The sequence below is a fragment of the Nelumbo nucifera genome, chromosome 6 (assembly GCF_055504915.1).
Source record: "Nelumbo nucifera cultivar China Antique chromosome 6, China Antique-T2T, whole genome shotgun sequence".
NCBI classification, from domain to species: Eukaryota; Viridiplantae; Streptophyta; class Magnoliopsida; order Proteales; family Nelumbonaceae; genus Nelumbo; species Nelumbo nucifera.
The window spans coordinates 50,028,114-50,054,805 of record NC_142654.1 but is presented as its reverse complement, the minus strand read 5'-3'; the positions used below and the strand labels follow the sequence as shown (position 1 = coordinate 50,054,805).

General features: G+C 38.7%; 1 protein-coding gene across 2 annotated transcripts in view; it reads left to right on the top strand.

Annotated features, from left to right (window-relative positions):
- The window catches only part of LOC104613063 (RNA binding (RRM/RBD/RNP motifs) family protein), a 35,305-nt gene extending 8,935 nt beyond the window's left edge, over positions 1-26,370 (top strand). Inside the window, exons 4-8 of one of the 2 annotated variants that reach the window (XM_010280757.3) lie at positions 10,690-10,749; positions 10,851-10,916; positions 12,583-12,920; positions 24,986-25,109; positions 25,912-26,370. In XM_010280757.3, the coding sequence (XP_010279059.1) occupies positions 10,690-10,749; positions 10,851-10,916; positions 12,583-12,920; positions 24,986-25,109; positions 25,912-25,932 (609 nt within the window). In that variant the 3' untranslated portion in view covers positions 25,933-26,370. Of the gene's footprint in view, positions 1-10,689; positions 10,756-10,850; positions 10,917-12,582; positions 12,921-24,985; positions 25,110-25,911 lie in introns of both variants that reach the window. The other variant, XM_010280756.3, reaches the window with a different exon arrangement.
- The last annotated feature ends 322 nt before the right edge of the window (positions 26,371-26,692 follow it).

Here is a 26,692-nt window from a genome sequence, read left to right as displayed (position 1 = left end):
ATTTTATGTGTTTATGTACTAATTTCTTTTTATTATTTTCTTATTTGTTAGGGTTTAATCAACACAAACATTGCTAACTGCTGTATTGAACCCTTGGTTCAAAGTATCGATACACCTCATATTGGCAGAGGTGTATCAGTACTTATAACGATACTCCCCCTATTTTTTATTTCTTTGGTTTTCAATTTCAATTTTAAATATATATATGTTATTTTAAGAGAACAGCTCTATGGATAGAGGCTTCATGGAGAAAGCAAAATGGAGGTCAGCTCTGAGGATAGAGGCCAAAGATTTCCTCTTCGAAGAAATACGGATCAAAGGAAGACTGGTTTTGAAAGTAAGAGAACAGAAGAGAGCCACAATCCTTGTGGAAGGCTCAGAAATGATTGATTGGGTGAAAGAGTTTGTCTCTGATGCAGCTGCTAAAGGGAAGCAAATAAATCGGAAAGAAAACTTCTCAGGATCGGGTAGGAGGTATGTATTGGAGAACAAGAGGAATGCAAAAGGTGCATTTATATCTCTTACTGAATATTTCTCTAAAGGAACGATACAAATGATTTGCCTTCCTCAAGGGAAGAATGACCAAGGGTGGATAAGGATTGCTGGGATACTAACAAACTTCCTAAATAGAAGGAAAATGGAGAAAAAAGAGCCTTTGAAAGTTGATGAAAGTGGACAATGACCAGAAATCAGAAGCCAGTTTCTGTGTAAAAAAGAGGAAACAAACAAAAAATTTTTGGCCATGGCAAACAGTAGGAGGGACCCTTCATTGGTAGCAGATGGAACAACAGGAAAATGGGAGAGAATGCTAGTGGTTGATGCTGGAGGGGTGGTGACAGACTGGTAGAAAGTTGCAGAATTGTTGAAGAGCAAGCTGGAACTAAGAAGCACCTTTATTGTAACCCCGTTCGGTCCTGCTAAGACAGTGTTGGACCCTCTTGAAAACCAGGTAAATGCTAGAGCACCAAGTATCCAAGATGATCTGGGAACTTTCTCGGTTTTTAAATGGTCATTTTCATCAAATTCAAAAGTGTTCTCAGTGGAAGATAATGTTACTGCTTGAGTGATTGGGCTGCCATTCCATCTCTGGAATCAAGAAACAGCAAACTCAATTGCTTTGTTGTGTGGAGCTCGCCTTGATGGTGTTTTCTGGGGAGACCTGCGAAGTGCAGCCATTTTACTAGGTGGAGTAAAACCAGAAGATATACCGAGGAAGGTAAATGTAGCTGTGGAGGGATTCTTCTTCCCAGTATGGTCACTGTCCTCCATTGAAGCTACCCTTTGGAGAGAAGCAAGGCAGGAGGAAGACGAAAAGGTGGAGGAGTTGCAGCTACGTGGCAGTTTGAAGTTGGCTAGAAAAAAGAGACAAGGAAATTTCACAAGAATGGAAGCACAACCTTTAGGCAGCCCAAAAGACTTGGGTCAAGAAACTAATAGAAGTCTTAGACGTGTGACACAAGGCAACGGTGTGAAAACCAACGTTACTTTTGCTCAGGTAGTTGCTTGTGGCGCTAAGCAAATTATGTCGACTGATTCAAAGGAGAGGAAAGATCCGAGCGCAATACAGGATGAGGGAGGTGAATCATCGGGTCGGGCAGGGGTCTTGGTAGCATCAGGAAACCGCATGGGGGCCCACCCAGCAGGCCCAAATCCACTTCTAACTTGTAATCCTGGGCCCAGTAGGCCCAAAAAGTTAAGTGGGCTACATTTAACTGACCCAAGGTCCAGGTGGGCACGCGATGACTTAAAGGAGCACGTGACAAGGCATGTACCTCAGGTAGACAGTAAAAAGTGAAAAGTGTATACCATCGTCTTCATCGAGCTCTCTCTCTCTCTCTCTCGCTTGAACAGTTTAGTGAAGGTCTCCAGCTCTTTACAGTGGAGAACCTCGAAGAAGATGTCTCGATATGAACAGGAGCGCCGTAACCCGAGGTGTGTGAAGAGCAGTGAGGTTTTCGACTCAATTTTGGACAGACCGACAGATGATGAAGAACTTTCTGACTCGGATTCAGAATCTGGAGAAACCATCATCCTGGGAAATATCGACCTTCAAAAACCAGAAGATATATTGGAAGAGGGTAGCTTAAACATTGAACTGTTATTCCTAGAGGAGGAAATGGACTTGTAAGACTGGCAATGTCAAAACGCAAAGAAGGTTGAGCCTTAATAGCGGCGAACAGATATCTCCCAAACCGAGTATGTCATAGAAAAGACATATGGAGTTGGGAACACTTAAAGAGGTACGACAGATTACATCCCCGCCAATAAATGAGTCTACTCCATGTGCACAGCCTAGTCAGGACATCAGGCCAGAGAGACAGGAATCAGACATGGAGCCTTACCTAAGGATTCACGCAAAGGGAAAGATTAGTGAAGCTTCTTTGACTGTAGAGGGTGAAAAAGTATTGGTCGAACCTACTCCAATTCCACGACTGAGTCAGGAAAAGGGGAAGGGCCTAGTCTTGACTCCAAGAATTGATACCCAACATTCGGTCCACATGCAACCATCTCTGTTACATTTAGGTAAGCCTGTCCATTTGGTTTTAGATACTAATATGGGTTCTTTGTGTGTAACAGATGTCCTGGAATCTCAACCAGACCAACAAATGGTAGTAGGGGAGTGGCGATTGATAATGATGGAGTCCGAACTGAGAAGGGAGTTGGGTTGGTAGAGAGGAAACGGAGGAACTAGAATGGATTTGGGAGCAGATTTGTGCCCTGTTGGAGGAATATAAATAGGAGGAAATGATAGAGGTGATTCCAAAAAACCCTGAATCAAAGGCAATACCCAATAGATTGGGGCAGGAATTAGGAAATAAAGGGCAGAATAGGAAGTCAGTGGGAAATAAGGGTAGGAAAAAGAAGAAAAAGTCTGAAGTAGAGAGACTAATAATGGACATTGAAGGGGATATCGAGTTCAGTGGCAGGGGGGAAAGAAAAAAGGGTTCTAAATGAAGGAACACTATCCTGGAGGGCTAAATTCTTGAAGGTTAATGAAGATAATCAGTTGGAATGTAAGGGGTTTGGGCAGTGCCAGAAAAAGGAGATCGACTAAGGAGTTACTTAGGAGAGAAAGACCTGACATTGCGATGTTGCAGGAGACAAAATTAGTTGAATTGGATAGGAGGTGGGTCAGAGAGGTTTAGAAAATAAGAGGGGTAAGATGGTGCTCAGCTCCGTCGTTGGGAGCCTCGGGGGGAATAGTAACTTTGTGGAGGGAGGACTTTGTAGAACCAGTAGAGGAGCTAATAGGAAACTTTATTGTATCCCTAAAATTCAGGATGGTGGAAGATGGCTTCGTTTGGGTGCTATCAAATGTGTATGGTCCAAATAATCATTGAGAGAGGAATGAGTTATGGGAGGAGCTTCATGGAATTCAAGGTTTATGGGAAGGCCCTTGGTGTTTGGGGGGGGACTTTAATGCAATAAGATTCACAACTGAGTCAAATAATCCTAGACAGACTATCACAACTAGTATGAGGAAGTTTAATGACTTCATTAATTCTTGTGAGTTACGAGAGCTTCCTTTACTACAGGCTACCTACACTTGGTCCAACTTCCAAGAAAACCCAACTTGCTCGAAGCTTGATAGATTCCTATTTAATGAGGGTTGGGAGAGCTACTGGAGAGGTTTGGTGGCTAAGGCCCTACGTAGGATAACCTCTGATCACTGCCCTATAGAAGTAGGACAAGAACCTCTTGGTAATGGACCTAGACCATTCAGATTTGAGAATATGTGGCTGACACATCCGGACTTTTTGTCTAAGGTTAAGGAATGGTGGAGTGAAGAGATGAGAGAAGTGAAATGGGATGGGGTTAGATTCCACAAAAAATTAAAAAGGTTAAGAGGCAAAATAAAAGAATGGAATAGGGATCAATTTGGAAGAGTGGAGGAGGTAAAAGCTAGATTATTGATTCAGATTGAGGATTAAGATGCAAAAGAATCCCAAGGGATGATGGATGAGCAAGACAGAGAAAGAGAGGGAAATTTAAAAAGGAGTTAGAGGAGATTTTGTTGAGGGAGGAGATATCATGGAGACAAAAATCTAGACATAAGTGGATCAAGGAAGGGGATGGGAATACCAAATTCTTTCATGCTATGGCTAATGGGAGAAGAAGGAAAAATTTGATACTAAAGCTTGAGGTTGATGGTGTGGAGATAACCTCTCAAGAGGAGATTGTTAGTAGGATTGTGGATCATTTCAAATCAATCTTTCAAAGACCCTTAGAGAATCGGTTAATAGTGGGGGAGGAGAATTGGCCAACTTTGAACCAAACAGATAGGGGATGGCTAGAAAGAATGATTGAGGAAGAGGAAATTAAACAAGTTGTCTTTTCTATGGGTAGGGCTAAGGCACCGGGTCCAAACGGATTTACAATGGCATTTTATTAGGATTGCTGGGACATAGTCAAAGAAGACTTAATTGGAACCATTAGAGAATTTGAGGATAAACATATTGCGAGTCTTGGAATCAATGCCACCTTTCTAGCCTTAATTCCTAAAAAGACTGATGCCAAACACCCCAAAGATTTTCGTCCAATCAGCCTGGTGACAAGCATCTATAAGATTCTAGCAAAAGTGCTCTCTAGGAGGACCAAAGTAGTTCTCCCTTCTCTCATTAGCCAAGCATAAGGAGCCTTTATACAGGATAGACAAATTGAAGGGAAGGGAGATCCATCATATGGATGGCCGAACCATGCAAGAAGGTTGGGTGAAATTTCAAAAATTTCTTTCTCCCTTCCAGGAATCCTATTCGCTCTAAAACTGCATTTTTTAAGGATTGCTTGAAACAAATCGGACCAGATCTGAACCAAAGATTAGGGAGAGAGATACTTGATACGGAATCCACGCAAATGCTCCTCCCAATGTAGGTTTCACGCCCAAAGAGAGTGCCAAATCCGTCATCCACTGAAGATGACACAGCTTAGGACGAGGCAGCATCAGCAGGGAGGTTCTTCAGCAAGAACCCCCCAATTCTTCAGCAAGAATCACGCAAAGGATGTGAGCACAACTTTATTTCTTCTAGCAAGAAATAATATCAAGATCAAATCTTGATCAATCCAAGATGGAGATCGAATAGGGTAGGTGGCGGCAAGAACAGAGGGAGAAAAGCAGAAGGAGAAATGCTCTGTATGTGTCTCTTACTGAAGAGAATTCGCCCTCGTATTTATAATATTCTTTTGGATCAGCTTCCTAATCTGATTAGGAAAGAATTCCTTTGATTCAAATCTGTATTTGAATCTGGACTCTTAAATGGATAAGACTTATCTTATCCATCAGCTAATCCTATTCTAATTATAAACCCAATTCGCCACCTTATTTAATCTAGTTAAATACCCAATTTGATGTGGGCTTTTAAGGCCCATTAAGCTTTCAGGTTCACTTCCTTTAATTATTGGCTAACTTGGTTCTCTTTGTATGGCGTGGGACCCTAGCATTGATCTCCACAAAAGCCATATGGGTTCAACCCAGCCTCTGTTACAAGGCTTGGCTGAATAAACCCCTGAACCCATCAATATGGGCTCTTAGTGGGCCCAATATCTACACTAGATGGTCCCTGAGTCCAACCACCTTATAAAGGCTCAAGGACTATGGATTTATGTGAGATTAGTCCATTAGGTTTATTATCCCTAAATGGTTTTACACTAAACCTCTCAACCATTAATGATCAAACACTGCCCGACAAGAGAGGACCTCTCCCTTGGCTGCAAGGTACAGTGTTGCACTCTCTACTCACATGGATCCCGGGAATTGAAATCTTTTGCAAACAATTTGAAACCATAATATATATATGTATATCTCTACATAAATATATTTTACAAAACAAATTTCAAACACATTTGAAATCCACTGCCGACAGTTTAGGTTTCCATCAGAGAGTGCATTCCCCAATCATTCACTTTGTCTAACAAAGGGGCTGATCCTGTCACTATGATCACCCACTCAAGTGAATTCTCGGACTGTCCCAACATACCCAGGTTTTGACCTCCTCTAAGGATCTCACTGATTGGCATATCAAAGACAGTCCAATCCGACACCTAGTGCAGTACCATAATCGAGTCTAGGGGTTAGGTGTAACATTCCAGTTTTGCCCATCTATCTCCAAGGTCCAGGGCAATACTGGAATTTGATCCAATTCAGGGTTTCAAGAAAACCCACACTACATGTACCTCAGGTTCTCACCTTGGTAGCTGAGACAAGCCACCCCAACCAACTTGGTGGCACATCAGTGTTAGCCTTGGTAGGATAAATCTCCCCAAATCTATCCAACGACTGTGAAAATTCTAAACTAACACGAGTCTCATAAGTGTCCAGTTTAAGGGTATTACACAAAAACACACCAAATCACATGAATCAATTATGCACTTTTATTCATTTACGATAAATGACAATAAGTACATCAATCTGATTGAAGCTAAGGGCATACACTGTCTAACACAAATTACAGATCAGATCCTTATTGCAAATGAGAGTGTGGAAGAGATGAGGAGATCGGGCAGAAAAAGGCTTTGTTTGCAAACTGGATTTGGAGAAGGCCTATGACTTAGTGGACTAGAGTTTCTTGCTGGAGATATCAAGAAGACGTGGATTTGGGGATAAATGGTGTAATTGGATAAGTGGATGTTTAAATTTTTGTCGTTATTCAGTCTTGGTGAATGGGGTGGTTAAGGACTTCCAACTAATAGAGGTTTAAGACAAGGTGATTCACTCTCCTCTTTCCTCTTTACACTTGTTGCTGATGTCTTCAGTAGAATGATCTCCAAAGCAGATGAGGAGGGCCAAATAAAGGGATGGAGAATAGGGAGTAGAGGCATTCCAGTAACTCACCTTCAGTTTGCTGATGATATTTTTATTTTCTGTGAAGGGAATGAGTTAAGCAAGGTGGAGAACCTTAAGAATTTAATAATAACCTTTGAGAGTGTCTCCAACTTGAGGGTAAACTTTGATAAAAGTTGTGTGGCTGGAGTAAACATGGAGAATAGGGAGATTGAATCCATTGCAGAGTGTAGGTTGCAACACTTCTTCTTGGCCTTTGACATACTTAGGGCTACTCTTAGGAGGTAACCCTAAAGAAAGTAGTTTCTGGGCCCCTATTGTGGAGAAATTTGATAAGTGCTTGGCGGCTTGGAAAAAGAATTACATCTCAATAGGGGTAGGCTGACTTTAATTAATGCTACACTTGCCAACAACCTACTTCCTTTCAGTGTTCAGGATTCCTCCAAGGGAGGCTAAGAAACTAAAGAAGAGAATGGGGGACATTCTGTGGGAACCAGGAGAGGTGAAAAATGATCATCTAGTTAGATGGGAGATAGTTAACAAACCAAAGGAAGAAGGGGGTCTAGGGATAGGGAACATAGTGTTGAAGAATGTAGCCCTCTTAGGGAAGTGGTTATGGAGATGGTCCAGAGAGAGAGAGAGAGAGAGAGAGATTATGGCATGAGATGATGGCAAGCATTCATGGCTTCTCAAGAAATGGTTGGGATTCTGGTATATCTTGTCAAGCTACCCTTACTACACCTTGGAAGGCTATATATGGTATTCTCCCTCGCTTCCTTAGTTTCATCAGGTATGATGCTTGTTCTGGTAATGCTATTCTGTTATGGGAGAATATTTGGGTGGGTACTTCAACCCCTCAAAGATTGTTTCCCCTCGCTCTATTCCCTTTCCCTTCACAAAAATGAGCCAATTGTAAATTTTCTCTCGAGCCCGTTAACTCCCTTGTCTCTAAACTGGGACTTCGGCTTTCGTAGAGGGTTAAGGGATGGTGAGTCGAGTTGCGTTGTTGAGCTAATTCATTTACTAGAATCCGTTTGTTTGGACCCCACTTCTTCTGATCAAAGACTTTGGACTCCTCTTCCAAAAGTAACATTTACTTGCTCTTCCTTTCTAAATCCCTCAGTTCTAACCCCATTTCCCAAGGATTCCCTTTCAAAGAAGTCTGGGCACAACCTATTCCCCAAAAAATTGCTGTGTTCTGTTGGGAAGTCTACTATGGGAAAATCAATACTTTGGAAAACTTATAGAAAAAGAGACCCTCTCTTTGCCTTTCCCCAAATTGGTGTTCCTTGTGTAAGGCCGAGAATGAGGACTGTTTCCATTTGCTGATCTCCTGTTCCTTTGCTACAGCTTTATGGAGTTGGAGCCTTTGTTTATTTGGAGGTAGGTGGTCTTTGCCTTCTGATTTAAGCTCGTTATTTAACCCATCGTTTTTTTGTTTGGCACACTAGAAGAGGCAAGGTCATGTGGAAATGTGTCAAGGTAGCCACTTTGTGGAGTCTTTGGGAGGAAAGGAATGCAAGAATCTTCTTAGAGAAGGAAAGAAGATTAATGAAGTGAAGGACTGCATCCTAACAAGAGCAACCCATTGGCTGAAAACCTTGGATATATTTGATGATTTCTCTTTTGATGACTTGTGGAGGAATTGGTTAGTAATGCTAACACTTCAACAAAGAAGAATAGAATTTTGTCAGAATGGGTTCCGCCTTTGAAAGGTGTCATCAAGTTGAATTTTGATGGAAGTAGCCAAGGTAACCCCGGGCCTTTAGGTATAGGGGGTGTCCTGAGAAATAAGGACAGCAACATAATTTCCTTATTCTCAGGACCGGTGGGAGTGGGGGACTCCACAAGGGCAGAAATCCTTGCTGCAGTACAAGGAATTCAGATCACTAACCAGCTTGGGGTGAAGCATCTCCTAGTTGAAGGGGACTCTTAGGTGGTAACAAGGTGGCTTCTAAACCCGGATACTACCATTTGGGGCTACAAAGATCTCATCAAAAAAGTAAAGTGGTTAACTAGCAATATGAGATTTGAGGTAAAATGGGTTAGCAGGTTTGCTAATTCTATGGTTGATTCTTTAGCCAAACAGGGGGCTTCTAGGGAAGATCTTTTTTGTGCTACTTTGTAAGTTATTATTAATCTGGAAATCTGTACTTAACTAGCCCGGAGAGGTTGCAACTTGTGCCTCTTCTTGGGGACTTTGTACTATTGTCTATTGCTGATTAATAAATTTATTTCAATTATCAAAAAAAAAAAAAAAGAAAACACCTGTAAACATGTGTGTTGGAGCGCCAAAGATACAATACAATACGCCCGATACAGGGCGTATCGTATCAAAGTGTTGATCCTTGATTGAATTCTCAAATATTTCAGAACCTGAACCAATAAGCAAGGGAAGAACTTAAAATTTTGTCTAATCAACACATTTTCTTCTTACAGATCTTCTTCTTCTTCCACCTTTTCTTTTCTTCTTTTCCTATAACAAAAGTAGGGGCTCAGCCCCTATATTTTCTGAATTTTCTTTCCTTTGTTCCTTTTCTTCTCATAAAATGTTGATTTTCTAAACTTAAAACATGAAATTTGTACTTATGAAAATTATGGATAATTGTTAAGGAAAGATGGTTATGGAACCTAGGGACCTACCCTAGGATATATGGTTTTACTTAAAAGAAATCCATCGCCTAGGCAACAAGGCGCCCCCCTGTCGCCTAGCCTCGCCTTGGCACATTAAAAACTATGGATCCAAAATAAATAAATAAATAACTTCCCAAGTTTATCAATCAGTTGATACATAATTCTCATATAGTGTACAACTGGTATTCACAGAAACAAACCAATTGGTACATGAACTAATAGATATAACTGATTTACTCATAATATATGTTTATTTACAATACACTTATCAAAAAAAAAATGTTTGTTTACAACACACTATTGGAGCTGAGGGCATACACTGTCTAACAGTTTCTTCAGAAACATAAGCTAGGGGGTGTTCGGAGGAAACATTCATCAGCTGCCTATTTGAATAAGAAGTCCAATGATGTCGCTCTTAGTTGGCGTCCCACGTGGCAGTGTAGAGATATATTCTGGTGCATCACGTACTAGCTATGATAGCGTATTTTTTTTTGGTAAAAAGTTATGATGGCTATACACCATCTAATACCCATAAACCCTACCTCCAAAACAAAGGTTCTCCTTTTTTGGTTCGATGCTTCTAGAACCTTTAGATCTGCATCTAGATGCTAATCTATGTTTAATAATGAGCCAAACATCGAAAAACATTTATTTTTAAATTTGACTATTGTATGAGTGATAAGTATAGTAGGGTAGTGTTACATTGAATATAAATATTTCGTTTAAATGTTTCATGTAGCAATGCGAATAGAAACACAATACTGCTCCAAACACTTTTTCAATGCCTAGTCAGCATAAATATCAACCAAACAATTTTCATGACATGCCGTTGTGTCTCTAAATGTTTGACCTTGAAATGGCAATGGTACCAAAACACAACCTCGGTTGGCTAGACCAGTTAGTCAATAGTCAACCTATTTGATCTCATGTTACCCAGTTGCGATAAAGACTCGGCTTAATTCAAATCAGATGTGGAACTTATAATTGAGGTATCCAACATGATATGACACCCTTGTATAGGTATCTCAGTATCATAGAGTTAATCTACTTTCTACTCTATGCTTAGTTGCCCTAGGGTACATTGTGGGTGTGGGCCAACTAGTTAGTGATGTGGTGATGTGTTATTATGGCCCTCAACTGATTGGTTAACTTCACAAGTCAGTGCTTTCTGATTCTATCTATTCTTTATTTTTTTCGTTAGATGCTTTCTGATTCCTATTTTGTTAAATGCTTTTGTGGAACTTGTAAGCGATTTATTTTTTCTTTTCATCATGCAGGGGGCAACCATAGTAGACCAGGTTGTGACTATAACACCTGTTGAAAACTATGTACCAAAGGTTGAGGTGATGCTAAGCTTCAGTCATAGCTTCCTATAAAACTATAAAACATGTAGGTGCTCCTTAAATAATTTTGACATTCTTGACTGTACTTCATGCAGGAAGTAAGGATAATGGACAGTACAGCAACTGTAGCTTCAGAGGGAAACCCTGTACCAAATGCTGAGGTACCAATAAAATTCCTGTACAGATTTTGCTTGTGCTCAATAATTAAAGTTTATATTCATTTTGCATGTGGGAATAAACTGTAAGGACTGTTTTGCAGTGGCATGATAGTAGGAACCATAGAAATGCACTAGAACTCTGACTTACTTTGTTAATGCCATAGTTTTCAAGGCATCTAGGCAATTCTGGGCGACACTGGGGCGCCTAGTCGCCTAGGCGATAAAAATTTTCTAATATAAAAATCTGACTTTTGGCTAGTTTCCTAGTTTTATATACCATTCAGCATGTATGTTAATTGAATAGCAATTCTCTTTATTAAGAACATTAAATTTCCTCTAAAAATGTGGCAAATCATCACATCTAAAAGATAAAAATCTTTTACATATATTAATTTCATTATTTTCAAAAAATAATACTACTATAATAAGTATTTAATAGAGAAAATTCATATTAATTAGCAGCTAAAGATGGTTATCAACTTTATATGATAAATATTCAAGATGGAAAGTAAAATAGAAAAAAAAACAAGGATGGAGTTTCTGTTTTATTTAATTAGAGAGAGAGAGAGAATAGAAAAAATAACATTATTATTCTATTTTTTCTTTCCTCTTTCTTTTCTTTCTTTCTTTCTTTCTTTCTTTCTTTCTTTTTCTCTTCTCAAAACCCTAAGATCTTTTAAATTTCAATAGTAAAACATTAAAACAAAGTATAATTGATATATATATATATATATATATATAGCATATAATAAAATGTATTAACACATACATTAATAAGACACAACAATATAAATGATATTATAAAAGGTGCCCGCCTTGTCATTTTTGTCGCCTAGGCGACGCCTTGACAACTATGGTTAATGCTAGTTTTTTTTTTTTTTTTTTGATAAATATGGTTAATGCTAGTTTTCTGATATCACATTTTTCCTTGTGGTAAAATATTCCTATACCTTTAGGGAAGTGATCTTGAATCATCATGATCATGCCTTTGGGTAAAGCTGTGATATGCAGATACCTATACCAGACATGATAGATGCCCAACATGAGCATGAACTCTTGAAATATGTAGAATGATATGTTTTGATAAATCACATTAAAACATTTTTTTTGATCAATAACAAGAAACTTTATTAAAGATATGAAACTATGTGAAGCTTAGGCACAAAGGGGAGGTAAAAAGACTTAACTCCCCATCAAAGAGTACAAGGAGAAAATAAAAAATTAGCCCAAAAAATCGAATCCCTATTCATCCCTTGCTTTGCTAGCCCATCAGCAAAGGAATTAGCAGTCCTCTTCACCCAAATCACATTAAAACATCATATCCAGGATTTAGGAATTGGAGATTTGAATTCTTGTTTACTAATCTGTCTATGTCACTCATCAAAAATATCTATGCCTGTATACATCTGGTCATCATATGGCTGAAGTGGGATTTAGAAATGAATAATTGTCATCATGATCATGCCTTTGGTACACTGATTATGATCGTGCCTATGGAAACAATATTTCTATTTTCTAAGTCTGCAAGTCTGTCATGGTTGATGCAATTCTGTGTGTTTCAGGCTTTCATCCCATAATGGTTTACTTTGTAGGCACCTCGATTTTCTTGCTGCTTTTATTTTGTTTTTGCTGTTAATCTTGTGAATGTGTATTTCTATCTTTGTTACAGACTAAAAGCAGTTCTAGAAATGGACGGATATATGCCAGTAAAGCTCAGGATGTTGTTGCAAGCATGCTGGCTAAAGGCTCAGCTATTGGACAAGATGCCATGAATAAAGCTAAAGCATTTGATGAAAAGCACCAATTGACAGCCAGTGCATCTGCCAAGGTCATATCCTTTGACAGGAGAGTTGGGCTTACAGAGAAAGTAACTGTTGGAATTTCTGTGGTTAATGAGAAAGTGAAGTCAGTGGATCAAAGGTTGCATGTATCGGATAAAACAATGGCTGCATTAACTGCAGCAGAAAGGAAGTTGAATGACACAGGATCAGCTGTCAAAACAAGCAGGTAGGTACTAGACTACTAGGTGTTCTGTCTCATACCTTCAGCAAAATTCTCTGGTCCACTGGTTAAAAGTTCCATATCATTGATGAAAAGTCCATGGATCAGATTGTACCTTTAGCAAAAGTGGCTTTTGTTGATTAGGCAGTCACCTTACAATTTTCTTTTAAACAATTTTGCTAAATATACAATCACAAAGTGATTTTAAGAGTAAATTGTGGGAGAGGACAAGAGGAATTTAGACCTCTAGTCACTGCCAAATTGTCAGGGCATCTAAGTGATTCTGTGTGACAGTGGGGCACCTAGGCAATGAGAATTTCATAAAATGAAAAGTAGATTTTGCCTAATTCTCTAATTTCAAAAATAACAACTCTTTCTTAAGTACTCCCAAGACATGGCAAATCATCATATCAAGGACAATAGTATTTCAAATATATTCATTTCAACAGTTCCAGAAATAATACTAATATAATAATCATTTAGTAGATCAATTCCATATCAAATTAATAACTAAATAAGGTTACAATTTTATATTATAAAATTAAGATAGAGAGTAAAAGAGAACGAACAAGGGTGGATCAACTGTTTTATTTAATGTAAAACAGAGAGGGAGGGAGGGAATGTACAATCATGTATTTTATATGATTCTTCTGCCATGTAGATCTTCTAGTTATAAGCTGGAGTCACCCTCTAGAAAATGCAATAATACTTGAAAGGAAAATCTTTATTTTGATCAATTTTGCCTTGATGACAAGTACAATGGACCTTGTCAAGGAGGTTTAGTTATATGTATCACTTCTTCTTTTTTTCTTTTTTTTTAGAGTGAGAACGACCTTTCCATTTGACAAGAAACTTGCGATATACCCCATGTCGTGTTGAAACCAAGGTTTCAACTTTCAACACGATACACCCAATATGGGGCGTATTGTATCGTATCTTTTAAAATCCGATACAAGATATGGTGGAAAATCAGTTGTATCGCCTTTTTTCCATCGTATCGGACTATATCGGGTCGTATTGGAGGTGTACCAGGGGGTGTATTAGGCATATCGGTAGCATATCGGTCGATACGCTACAAAAAAGATACATGAAAAAAATGGAAAAAATAAAAAGTGAAAAAAGCTTTCCTTCCCTGAAATAAGCCTTCTTTCACCCCCGAATGACTTTAAAACTCCAAACCTCATTCATAAAGTGCTAGATATGCAAAAAAAAATGTGAATCATTGTCTTTGAATTGCTTTTTCTATTATTATGCTTACCTTGGGAAGGGTTAAGAGAGTTTACCCCTTCCCTAGGAGGCTGTAATTGTTGTACTTTGTTTCTTGTCTTTGAAGTTTTTTCATGTTTTGAAAAATATTACAAAAATAGGTATTTTTTTTCAAATTTTCATAATATCTTGTGATATTTTTTGCTTGAATGCTTGAAAATATTTAAATCTATGTTGATCTACATTTTTTATGTTCAAAATCACTTTTTCATGTGTTATGAGTAGACTTGTGGAAATTTTATGAAGAGATTTGGGGAAAATATAAAGTAACAAAAATTTTGAAAACGTATTTATTATTTGCCTAGAAAGACTTAGTATGTTTTAGATCTATGGATATCTATCATATCCATAGAGCAATTGCAATTTCTTCAATATATATTTTTTTGATTTTTTATATTTTTAGAATTAAAAAATAAATAATAATTAATTATATTTTTTGATCTTATCACAAGGATTGAATATATTATAAATCTATGGATGATCTATCATATCCATAGAGCAATTGAAATTTCTTCTTCAATAATTATTTTTTGAATATATTATATAACATTTATTTATTTTTAATTTTTTATAATTTTTGAAAATAAAAAATAAATAGTATTTATTTAAATAAGAAATAACTATTAATTATATTTGCACTTAGAAGTTGTGCAAATGCATGCTTAATGGTAGGATAGGATAGTTGGGCTTTCTCATCCCTTAAAACTTAAGAATTACAATTTGTACATTATAGTTAAGCATAGTGATTTTTAATGAAATCATAATCGACTACGATGTATTTCTTCATAAAAGCATTAAAATATATCCATTTAATGTATGTACACTTCATTGAGGCCTTATATTTAGTGTTATTGATGTTATTTTATGATTTGTTAAAGTATTTATAGTGTTTCCATGCGTATCTTAATTTTTCTCCGATACACATGTATCCAAATTGTATCCTAATACACATCTTAAAATTGCCTTTCAATACACAGTACACTTGGTGTTTTCGATACTTTGAACCTTGGTTGAAACAATTTGATCATCAATAACATCTTCAGTCTCTTCCCTTGGAAATGGGGGTGGGTGGTCAGTGGCCTATGGGTTGGTCCATATTGGTTGCATCACCATGATATGATACAACATTAAATCCTCCATTCTTCATACCCATATCCTCCGGCAAACCAAGTACATAAGCATTAAAGTTGATTTTCTTCTGATTTTAAAGGGACTTGAGCTTCTTGAATGGAGCTTCTTATAAACACCTTTAGGGAAACGTTCAGGCCTGATTCGTACCATTACCATGTCCCCTTCATTAAAATCAGTAAACCTGCTTCATAGGTCAGCATGGGAATTATGGGCTTCATTGCTGGTTGCAATCTTCCTCCTAACCTCATCATGGATCTCCTTGACGTGGTTAGCAAAATTTTCTGCATCTGCACTTAGTCTTGCCTCTGATAGAAAATGAACTAGGTCTATAGGCTTCTTAGGCTGAAATCCCATCACTATCTCAAAGGGGTTGTGACCTGTACTTCTATTCACGGAGCTATTGTAGAAAAATTCAGCTATAAGCAACACCAAATCCCACTGTGTAACATGATCACCCACCAAACAACGTAGAAAATATCCCAAGCTTCTATTCAGAACTTCAGTTTGCCCATCAATTTGAGGATAAAAAGTTGAAGAAAGTCAACTAGGCCAAAGAGTACTCCAAAAGTAACTCATAAATTTAGCATCTCTATCTAAAACAATAGTATTGGGTAGGCCTTGCAAAAGCACAACTTCCTTAAAGAATAGTTGTGCAATATGTACAACATCAGATGTCTTGCTACAAGGAATGAAATGAGCCATTTTGGAGAAGCAATCAACCACAACATTAGATGGAATCATGCCCCGTAGAGTCTTAGGGAGGCTTAGCACAAAATCTATGCTAAGTTCTTGCCAGGTAGAATGTGGAACAGGGAGTGGAGTGTACAAACCAGCATTATGTTTCCTTCCCTTTGCTAGTTGACATATACGACACTGCTTGATAACCTAAGCTACATCCCTTTTGAGTCCTGGCCAATAGAAATAATCTTCAACCATGGCAATGGTTTTTGTCCCTTCTAAAATGACCTATTACACCCCCTGCATATAGTTCCCAAAATTATCTCTTCCCTAAGTGAGGTATTGGGTGGACACAGATGAGTCCCTTTGAAGAGAAAGCCATCATGTAATGAAAATTCTGGGTGTGTTGCTTGCTTTCCTGACTGTAAATCTGCATAGATAATGCTGAAATCTCTACATGTAAGGTAGTTTCTTTTGAACAAATCAAAGCCTACCACCTGTACAACCATAGTAGAGAGGATATAGACCACTCACTAAGTGCATCAGCTACTTTATTCTCCTTCCTAGCCTTGTGTTTGATCACAAAATTGTATTCTTGGAGGAATGTAATCCACTTGTCATGCCGTTGATTCAACCTCTTTTTATAATTGATGTGCTTCAAAGCTTCATGATCAGAAAAGAGAACAAATTCGTTGGGAATAAGATAGTTTCTCCAATAACGCAAGGCTTGCATTATAGCATATAATTCCTTGTCATAATGTGTTGTATTTTTACTTAGCCTCATTAAGTTTTTCATTAAAGAAAGCCACTGGGTGACCCTCTTGGCTAAGAGTTCCTCCAATCCCAACATGAGAGGCATCACAAGTTACTTCAAAGACCCATGAAAAGTCTGGAAGACGGAGGAATGGTGTTGCATAACTTGTTGAAGTTAACATAGAGCTTCTCTTGACGGAGAACCCTCATAACTTGTTGAAGGTGGGCAACATGTGTTTCACTATCCTTGCTATATACGAGTATATCATCAAAGTAAACAACAAGAAAATGACCAATAAAGGGCTGGAGTACCTGATTCATAACCCACATAAAAGTGCTAGGTGCATTAGAGAGAGTGAGACTTAAAGTGGGAAGTGAGACTTAAAGTGGGGTTGTTCGGTTTGGAAAGGGATTCTAAAATCTTTTCCTGTGATATATGAGGGAGCGAGTCTTAAAGTGGGAAGTGGAAATAGGCTGAAATTCTGGAAAGATCCTTGGTGCATGGACAGACCTTTAGCTGAGGCGTTTCCCCTTCTGTTTCAATGTGTAGTTAATCAAGAAATTTCAGTGGCAGAGTCCTATGTGATTTCTAACAACTCAGTGATCTGGAATCCTCAATTCCAAAGAGATTTATTTGATTGGGAAATAGAAGGTGTGATGCAACTTCTACAGATTTTACAGGAGCAGGCGATGGGCATTGTAGGTGAAGATGAATGGAGTTGGTCCTGGAGTAAGGATGGCTGCTTCTCAGTCAAATCCCTGACCTTGAAGCTTAGTAGTATGGGTAGTACTGAATTCCCCTACCAGAAAGTATGGAAGTCCTGTGATCCCTCGAAGTTTGTTTTCCTTGTTTGGACTATGGTGCTGAATAAATGTCTCTCAAGACTCAACCTGGACAGAAGGGGCATTCAGCTCCCTTCTCTGATGTGTGGGTTGTGTGTTTTGTTGCCTGAGTCCACCAACCATCTGTGCTTACATTGTTCTATCTCCTCAAAAGTCTGGTATCATTTCATTGGAGTGGCTGGTCTTAATTGGGTGATGCCAAAGTTAGTTAAAGATCTGCTGCTTTGCTGGAATCTCCAAGGTTTGAAGAAAAAGGGAGTTTAATTTGGAGAACTATTCCTGCGGCAGTGATGTCGGCAGTTTGGTCTGAAAGGAATAGAAGAATCTTCAGCAATAAAGCTAAGAGCACGGAGGAGATAGTACAGCAGGCGGTCGGCAAGCTGATTTCTTGGGTGGCTGTTACATCTGATTTTAAAGAACTAAATGTTCCTGTTTTAGTTAAGTTCACTTCGATCTGGGATCTGTAGCTTGTCCTAAAATCTGAGCAGCTACTTGTGGCTGGCTCTCTTGTTGTACTGAGTTATTTGCTGATTCAATAAAATTATTACGTTACCTTTCAAAAAAAAAATAAATAAAAGTGCTAGGTGCATTAGAGAGGCCAAAGGGCATGACCAACCACTCATATAAGCCATCCTTGGTCTTGAATGCTGTCTTCCATTCATCACCGGGTGGAATTCTATTCTGATGGTACCCACTCTTAAAGATCTATCTTGGAAAAGATTGTTGGACTAGCCATCATGTCAAGTATATCATCAAATCTAGGAATGGGGAACCTATACTTGATGGTTATCTTATTAATGGCTCGACTATCAACACACATATGCCAAGACCCATCCTTCTTTGGTGTCAAAAGGGTTAGAACTGCACAAGGACTAAGACCTTTTTGAATGAATCCTTTAGACAACTCTTCAACCTGCCTTTTAAGTTCAGCATGTTTTATTGGGTTCATGCGATATGTAGGCAAGTTGGGAAGTTGGGAACTTGGGACAAAATCAATAGCATGTTGGATGTTGCGCATTGGTGGCAACTCATTAGGAAGTTCTTCCGGTGCTACATCTGAAAAATCTGACAACTTGTGCACTTCAAGAGATGCATCTACAAGTGGTATATGTGCTGTTTTCTCCACTTCTTTGGCTACTACAACATACATGATGCCTGCCCCTTTGCTCTCTAACTCAAACTCATTCTTGGTGATCATGTGTAAGGCCTTCTTCAATTCAGCAGCATGCTTGGATGTCTTTCCACCATAATTCCTAATTTGTTCTATTGACATTGGCCTTAAAATAACCTGTAGGTTATTAAACATGAATCATAGGTGTTTAGCTATCCACAGTGGCATATATGAACTGAATTGAGAGCAAGAAGAAAACAGATTTAGGGGTGTTTAGAATAGTCGACCCCCACCCCAAAGAGTCTCTTTTATATTAAAGAGACTAGTTTGACGAGATTGGAGGCGTATTTTTGTTGACAAATAAAATACCCTTGATTGCTACAATGAACCCCCAAGCCCAAGAAGTAAGTGAGAGAACCCAGGCCCTTCATGTGAAATGAGTTATGAAGTAAGGACTTCAGCTCACAAATGCCGTCATGATCATTCCCCGTTAGAAGCATGTCATCAACATACAATAGGAGAATAGTGATACCCTGGGTCTTCTCTTAACAAAGAGGGAGTAGTCAGAGGAACTCTGATATACCCAGCTGCAACAACAACATCCCAAAAGTGCTCAAACCAAGCCCTGGGTACTTGCTCCAAACCATATAAAGACTTCTTCAGGCGACAGACACGTGAAGGATCACTGTAATATCCAGGCGGAGGTTTCATGTAGATTGTCTCCTTTAATTCACCATGAAAAAAAGCATTCTTCACATCTAATTGGTAAATAGTTCAGGAATAAACAACAGATATGGCCATAAGAGTCCGAATTGCGGTGATCTTAACAACCGGGGCAAATGTTTCTTCATAATCAATTCCATATTCCTGACTATATCCTTGGGCAATTAACCGGGCCTTATATCGATCAAGAGAACCATTTGACTTCAGTTTGATCGTATAGACCTAACGGCTTTCAACAATAGAAGCATCTAGAGGAGCTGGCACAAGATCCCAAGTATCATTCTCATGGAGGGCTTGAATTTCGGCATCCATAGCTTCTTTCCACTGAAAACTTCTAATGGCTTGCTGATAAGATCTAGGGATATTTGTGGAAGAAAGTACAACAAAAAAGGAACTATGGTTTGAAGGAAAACCATAGCGGTCAGGAGGTCGAGAGATACGGGTAGAACGATGAAGTGGAATAACCGAACTACTATCTGAAATAGGAGGAGCTTGGGTCAAGGTATCACTTACAGAGGATATCTGAGATGGATGCTCTGGACCGGGTGGAAGGGGGGTTGTAGGCATGGGAGACGGGACACGTAGCCGCTTGCGGGTGAAGACAAGAAGATCTCTCTCAGTTGAGGAAGTAGTAGTGTCATTTGAATCAAAGTCCTGCAAAACAGAGATGGAAGGAGCAAACAATCTAGCAACCCCAGCAAAGGAGATATGTTCAAGAAACACAACATTCCGAGAAATCCGAATATGACGAATAGCAGGATCATAGCACAAAAATCCTTTGTGGTCAGGACTATATCCCACAAAGGCACACATAGCAGACTGAGCAGTTAATTTAGATCGTTCACGAACAGGAAGATGAACAAAACAAAGACAACCAAAAGCATGAAGGATAGAGAAATCTAGGGGATAACCAAAAAGTTTTTGGAAAGGAGAAGTGTTGCCAAGAACATAGGATGGAAGAAAGTTGATCAAATACACGGTTGTACTGGCTGCTTCTACCCAAAACGAAGTTGGAGCATGAGACACCTGTAGAAATGTCCGCATAACACTGAGAATATGTCCATTCTTCCGTTCAGCCACACCATTCTGTTGTGGAGTGTTTGGGTAGCTACGTTGAGACTGAATTCCATAACTCCTCAAGTATGCCAGGAAGTCTCCATCTCTATATTCCCCCCCTGATCTGAGTGGAGGATAGTCACATTGCACTTGAATTGATTTTGCACCATAGTATGAAACAATTTAAATGCACCAAAGACTTCTGATTTGTGTCGTAGAAAATAGATCAAAGTATATCTGGTACAATCATCTATAAATAATACAAAATATCTATACCCCAATCGTGAAGTAATAGAAGCAGACCAAACATCACTGTGTATTATCTCAAAAGGTTTAGTGGCATGTTCAGATGTATGAAGAAATGGTAAAACATGACTTTTACTCAAACAACACATAGTGCAAGAAACATCAAAAGTATGAACAAGAGGAATTTTATTCTTAATCAAACTAGAGTCAAACAAAAATTTTAATTTTTTGGAATATGGATGACCCAATCGTTTATGCTATAAATCCCAAACATTATTTCTATAACTCAACATAGAATCAACAAAGAAGAACTAAGTAAAGCTGAGGATGCCCTTGATTGAGATTTCTCGAACTCTAGTGCAAACATACGGCCTAACCTACGCCCCTTCCCTTTCACCTTCCTAGTGTACCGGTCCTGTATCAAGCAATCATCATGAGAAAAAGTGAGAACATTTCCTTCATCAACAAGTTGGCCAACAGAAATCAAATTAGTAGTAAGGTTAGGTACTAAGAGGGTTTTGGAGAGAGGGAAGGATCTAGTTGGTGACAGTTGAAGGGACAAATCATTATTACCAATGATGTCTAACTTTTCACCATTAGCAGTAATAATATTGTTTTTGGTGAGTTTTAGTGGAAGGGATTGGGTGATTGAGGTAGGCTCCTGTCATATGGTTGGTGGCACCTGAATCTATAATCTAAGCATGTGAAGGGGAAGAACAATATGCAGAGAACTTACCAGACAAGCCAATAGAAGAGAAAGCAGAGGAAATAGCAGAAGATGCCAGTTGCCGAACCCTTTCTTCATCCATGACACCTGTTGAATCACCTTTCACTGAAAACTCACCCTTGGTAGATATAGTGTCTGTTGCTTGTCCATTTGTTGCCCGATAGGCCCGGGGCTGAGTCTTTTTCTGAGAGCCCTTAGCTGGTAAGACTGGACAGTCTGGAATGATGCGACCATGTTGCTTGCAATAGGTACACACATTCTTCTTCTTACAGTGAGATGCAATATGTCCAAAATCCTTACACTCGTAGCACTGGGTAGTCTGGGTTTTGGAGAAGTCCTTGGAGGTTGGCTTCTTACCCCCCATGAGCAATAAAGGCTGTTTTAGCCCCAACTTCAGCCATCTTCCCATCAAACCCGGTTGTAGTGAGAAGTCTAGTCTCTTCCCTCAGAAGTTCCCCTAAAACAGAATCCATATCTGGAAGTGTTCCCCTACTCAGAATGTTGAACCTAATTATCTCATATTCAGGTCTAAGTCTCATCAAGAACTGAGTCACCTTTCTCTTCTCAAAGTGCTTCCGAAGATATTTCTCAAAGTGCTTCCTTGGCTGTAAGAAAATATTTTTGATTCTATTTGATATTGTTTAGATATGTTGGACTGTTGATAAACTTTTTCTAGATACATGTACATTTCATATGCTGTTTTCATTCTCCTCATGGGTACAGATATATGATAGTCAATAGAACTTAGAATCCAAGAAACAAGTTTACTATTATCCAACTTCCATTGTTATAAAGCCTTGGCCTCAGTCTCAGCTGGTTCGGTGACTGTTCCATTAAGATATCCTTCTAAACCCTTTCCTTTAACATAAAAGTCGAAGTGGAACTTCCACATCCCATAGTTCTGTCCATTCATCTTCACAGGAATGAACATCACCTCTGTTTGAAGCCATTACAGCAAGAAAGTAGCACAAAATAGGGTTCAGCTGAAGTTTAAAGGAACTAAACTAAAGTAAAACTTGATCCAAAAACGAGTAAAATAGGCTGTAATCAATCCAAAAGAGTAAAAAAACTGAGATAGAAACCCCTTACTTTCACCGGAGATTGTTCAAAATCCAAAACAAAGGAAAACTGAACACACATTCTAGAAAAGGAAAGTCTGGGCGCAGCCGCTTAGAAGAAGAGTCCAGATCTCTCTCAAAACTTCATGGATCTCCGTAAAAATTGCAGAGTATGTTGAGAAGGGCTAGGCGGCAAGTCCTTTCAAATCTTGCTGCAAACGGAAGTCAAACGAGAGAGGTCCAATAAAATCTCTCTCTGGATGTGCAAAAAACAGAAAAGGGGTTCCTGGAGAGATCAAAACAGTCCATGACCACTCCGCAGAGATGTAGGTTCTCAATAGATCACAAAAATAAGGTGGATCAGAGAGAAGGAAGATCAAAGGGCAACCTGTTCTGATACCATGTGAACTGAATTGAGAGCAAGAAGAAAACAGATTTAGGGGTGTCTAGAATAGTCGACCCCACCCCAAAGAGTCTCTTTTATTAAAGAGATAAAAGATATGTACAGTTACAAGAATTCCCTTACAGGGCTGAAAGATAAAAAGAACAAATAAAAGAATAAGAATACGGTACTGTACAACAAGGACTACTCTAATAGTGTATATCAAGATATATCTTCACAGCATACATCCTGATCATATAACCAAGGTCGTCCAAGTAAAAGGTGAGTAGCATTCATGGGAATAACATCACACCAAATAGGATCTAAATATTGATGAATAGAAAAAAGAGACCAGACACCATTTAGTTATTAGAAGGGAGGTGTTATCGATCCAAGCAACTTTGTATGGGTGAGGATGTGGTTTTGTTGGAAACTTCAAGCACTCAACAGTTGATTCAGACACCACATTCATGCAGCTACCACCATCAATAATAAGCTTTTTAGCTTGATTTCCACACCTAACCAATGTTTGAAAAATAGTAGCCCGCCTCCAATTCTCCTCTTTCTTTGGAACAGAAAGTATTTGTCTCACCACATTCACAAGGGAAGCATCCACATCATTATCTTGCAAATCTTGTGGATCATGGACTTGTGGTTCAGGCCTCTTGTACAACTGCATTGGTCGTGGGCTTAGCATCGGTGATGCTGAAACCCTCTCCCTCCTTGTTTCAGCTTCAGCCATGGGTTCCCCACCATTCCTTGGGATACTAGAAGAAGCCTCTCTAGTGGTATTTGCACCATTAACTTGTGGCTGTTAAGAACCTTGCTGTTACTCCTTGACTTGAGCCTCCAATTCATCAACCCTTTTCATGATCATGTAAACGAAATCATCCCGTTGCCTATCAGTCAATCTCCCTCTAAAGTTCTTCCCACTACGAGTTGTCATAGTTCTGATCCTTGCTCTGATACCAAACTGATGCAGGATCTTTGTGATTCAGCAGTATTCTTGTAACCGACTTATGTCTAAGTGTGTAGCACAAATAAAGAACTAATGTAGAAACTAGAAAGAATAGAAGAGATGGAAATAAATGAAAACCCTAGGCAATCACACCTAAGGGTGAGGGCAATAACACCCCCAACTTGGCAATCACACCAAGTTCTGTGGAGAAACTCTTTGTTCATCAGCCAAAACTATTCTCCAAATGAGCTTTACAAGCTTAATGAGAAGAAGCTTCCAAAGGAAGAAACTTGCCCCCCGAAGTTAGCTTGCCCAACAAGCTACTTACCAAAAAGAGGTTAGATTAGACTAAACTTGCCCCAAACAATTACAGACATTAAGCCAAACAAAGGGAAATTACTAAATTAGTACCTGTTCCCAAACATAACCCCCCCCAGACATGCAAAATTACAAAAATATCCTCTGTCCAGAAATGTAAGAAAACTAAATAAGTCCTATCCAGCAACAAACTCAACCACACAAAGAGCACCTTAAGGTTGATTGAAGACTCTAGGGTTTTTCCAAGTTGATCCACTACTAACCCAGCTCTCATGTGGGCCCTATGTCTTCGTAATGATGCCAAATGAGCATAGGTTGGTGCAGGTTGATCCCCATCAGTCTCACTTGGCACTAGAGTAGAGGTGCAGTATAGAAATAATTAAGATTGATGCAGGTTGATTTCTTTACCCTTCCACATTTACTTTATCTATCTTGTAGAGCATGATTTCACTTTACCACCGCATTGTATTATGGACCCTATCATCTTACCAACTTTCCTTTCTACTGTTCTTTTGGCAGTGTTTGATGGGACATAGTACCATTATCAAGGGCCAAAGGGAAATGATTCATGTTGGAGAATTTGTTGTAAATAAAAAAAAGAAGAGGAAAATGATATTTATGTTTCCTTGCAATCAACTCTTTCCAATCTACTCATTTTTTGATACTTGATGGAATAGCTGATAGTAACCATTGCTCAATAGTGCTGTAATTGTGAAGTGACCTAAGTTGATTCCATCTTATCAAGTTACACCAAGTTACTGAACTGAATTCCGAATTGGTGTGTTAGTTGGTTAAGAATAAATCTGCTTATGCCTGGACAGGTATGTAACTGCAGGAGCAGCTTGGCTAAATGGAGCTTTCAGTAAGGTGGCAAGGGTTGGGCAAGTAGCAGGTACAAAAACTAGAGAAAAGTTTCAGCTAGCTGTGTCAAATTTGACTGCGAAGGTAGGTCCCAATAACTTCATGGCCTTATTTACATCCTTGTAAGAGTCATTTCTGAAAAGTGTGGAGAGCCTGAAACGATTATTGCTAATGACAACAGAAGGGCCTGAACTGATGCAAATGTGGTTAAAAACTGGGGAAGGAAAAAGAGAAAAAGAGAACTGAACAAATCCAGTGCCTCCATTTTGTTTTATCAAGAGCTATGTTTTTTACCACTTAAGATCACATTTTCAGGCTGGAATCTGCTACAAACAAAGGTGTGTAGAATGGGTTATGTAACCAATCAACTGGTGTGTTCATTCTTGTTTGGTTAAGTACTTAAGTAGCCCGTTGTACACCTTTGTTTGTAGCAGATCTGGAGTGCACATTTTCTATGATCTTCCCCTTGTATGATCTTAATTTTCTGGCTTGCTGTAATTTGACTGTTGGCAAATTGTCAAGAGAAAAATTCTATTAGTGGTCTTGATACATCTGGATGACCATATCCTGATGTGCTATTTACAATGCATGGCTACCATCCAAAATTGTGGTAAAAGTGCAGGTTTTCCTTTTCTCACATTGACTTTTTTTTAGCATTTTGCTTTTATTTGTTTATTTATTGTAACTGTTGGATGAAACCTTTATTAAACTTGTGTTCTCAAGGAATTTTCAGCCCCTTATTTCATTTTAATAACTAGGAATTTATTTTCACTATTTCATAGCTGATCCTTGTTCCCCATATTCTTTTTTATTTTGATCATTCCATATTCTTTTTTCTTTTATTGGATAAGTTGCTTTTTCTAAGCTAACATTTTACTGGATGCAGGATCCTCCTATTGCTGCATAAACCTGTAAAGTTCATTGCGGCATACTGTTTGTAGATCCCTTGCATATAATGCAATTTATAGCCTGTGCTAACCTTCAAATAGTATTGGAAATGGGGAACTTGAAGGTGCAAGGGAATGAAACAAATGTGTGGTCTCCCAGGAATGATATTTGGTTTATGCAGTTTGATTGGTGAGATTGCTTTTTGTTTTTCCAAGCGGTTCATTTTTTTTTTTTTATGTTTCCTTTTAATTTTTCTTCTTTTTCCTTGCCCCCTCCTTTTTAGGGGTGTTTAGTTAGTAGCGTGGTCTGTGTGTTCTTGTGTTTTATTTTTACTTATTTATTTTTTATTCTTATTGTTTGAAATTTGTATTGGAAAGTAGCGTGGTCTATGGTGTTCTTGTCCCTGACCATTGAAGTAAATACGTTCATCAGTGCAATTGTGTGACAATCTCATCAAGTTGGAAAATATTATCTAATCTAATGAGAGTGCGTGCGTGCAGTGCAGTAAGCCTGAAAGAGATGACATTGGAAAGGCAGGCTCCGTTTCATTAAAAAGGCCCAATTATTAGACTATAAATAATTGCTAAGGTTTAAAGTATCCACATGTGGCGCAGAGTGTGGCTGAAATTTAGTCATTCCATCCATATCCAGTTATCCGCAAATCTATGCTCATGGTATCGGTCTGTATCAGCCAATTACCGATTTTTCAATAAACTTCTCGTTCCTTCTCCCATTGGACGGTTTTCATTGGTTTAAATTAGAGGTGTCAATGAGAAAAT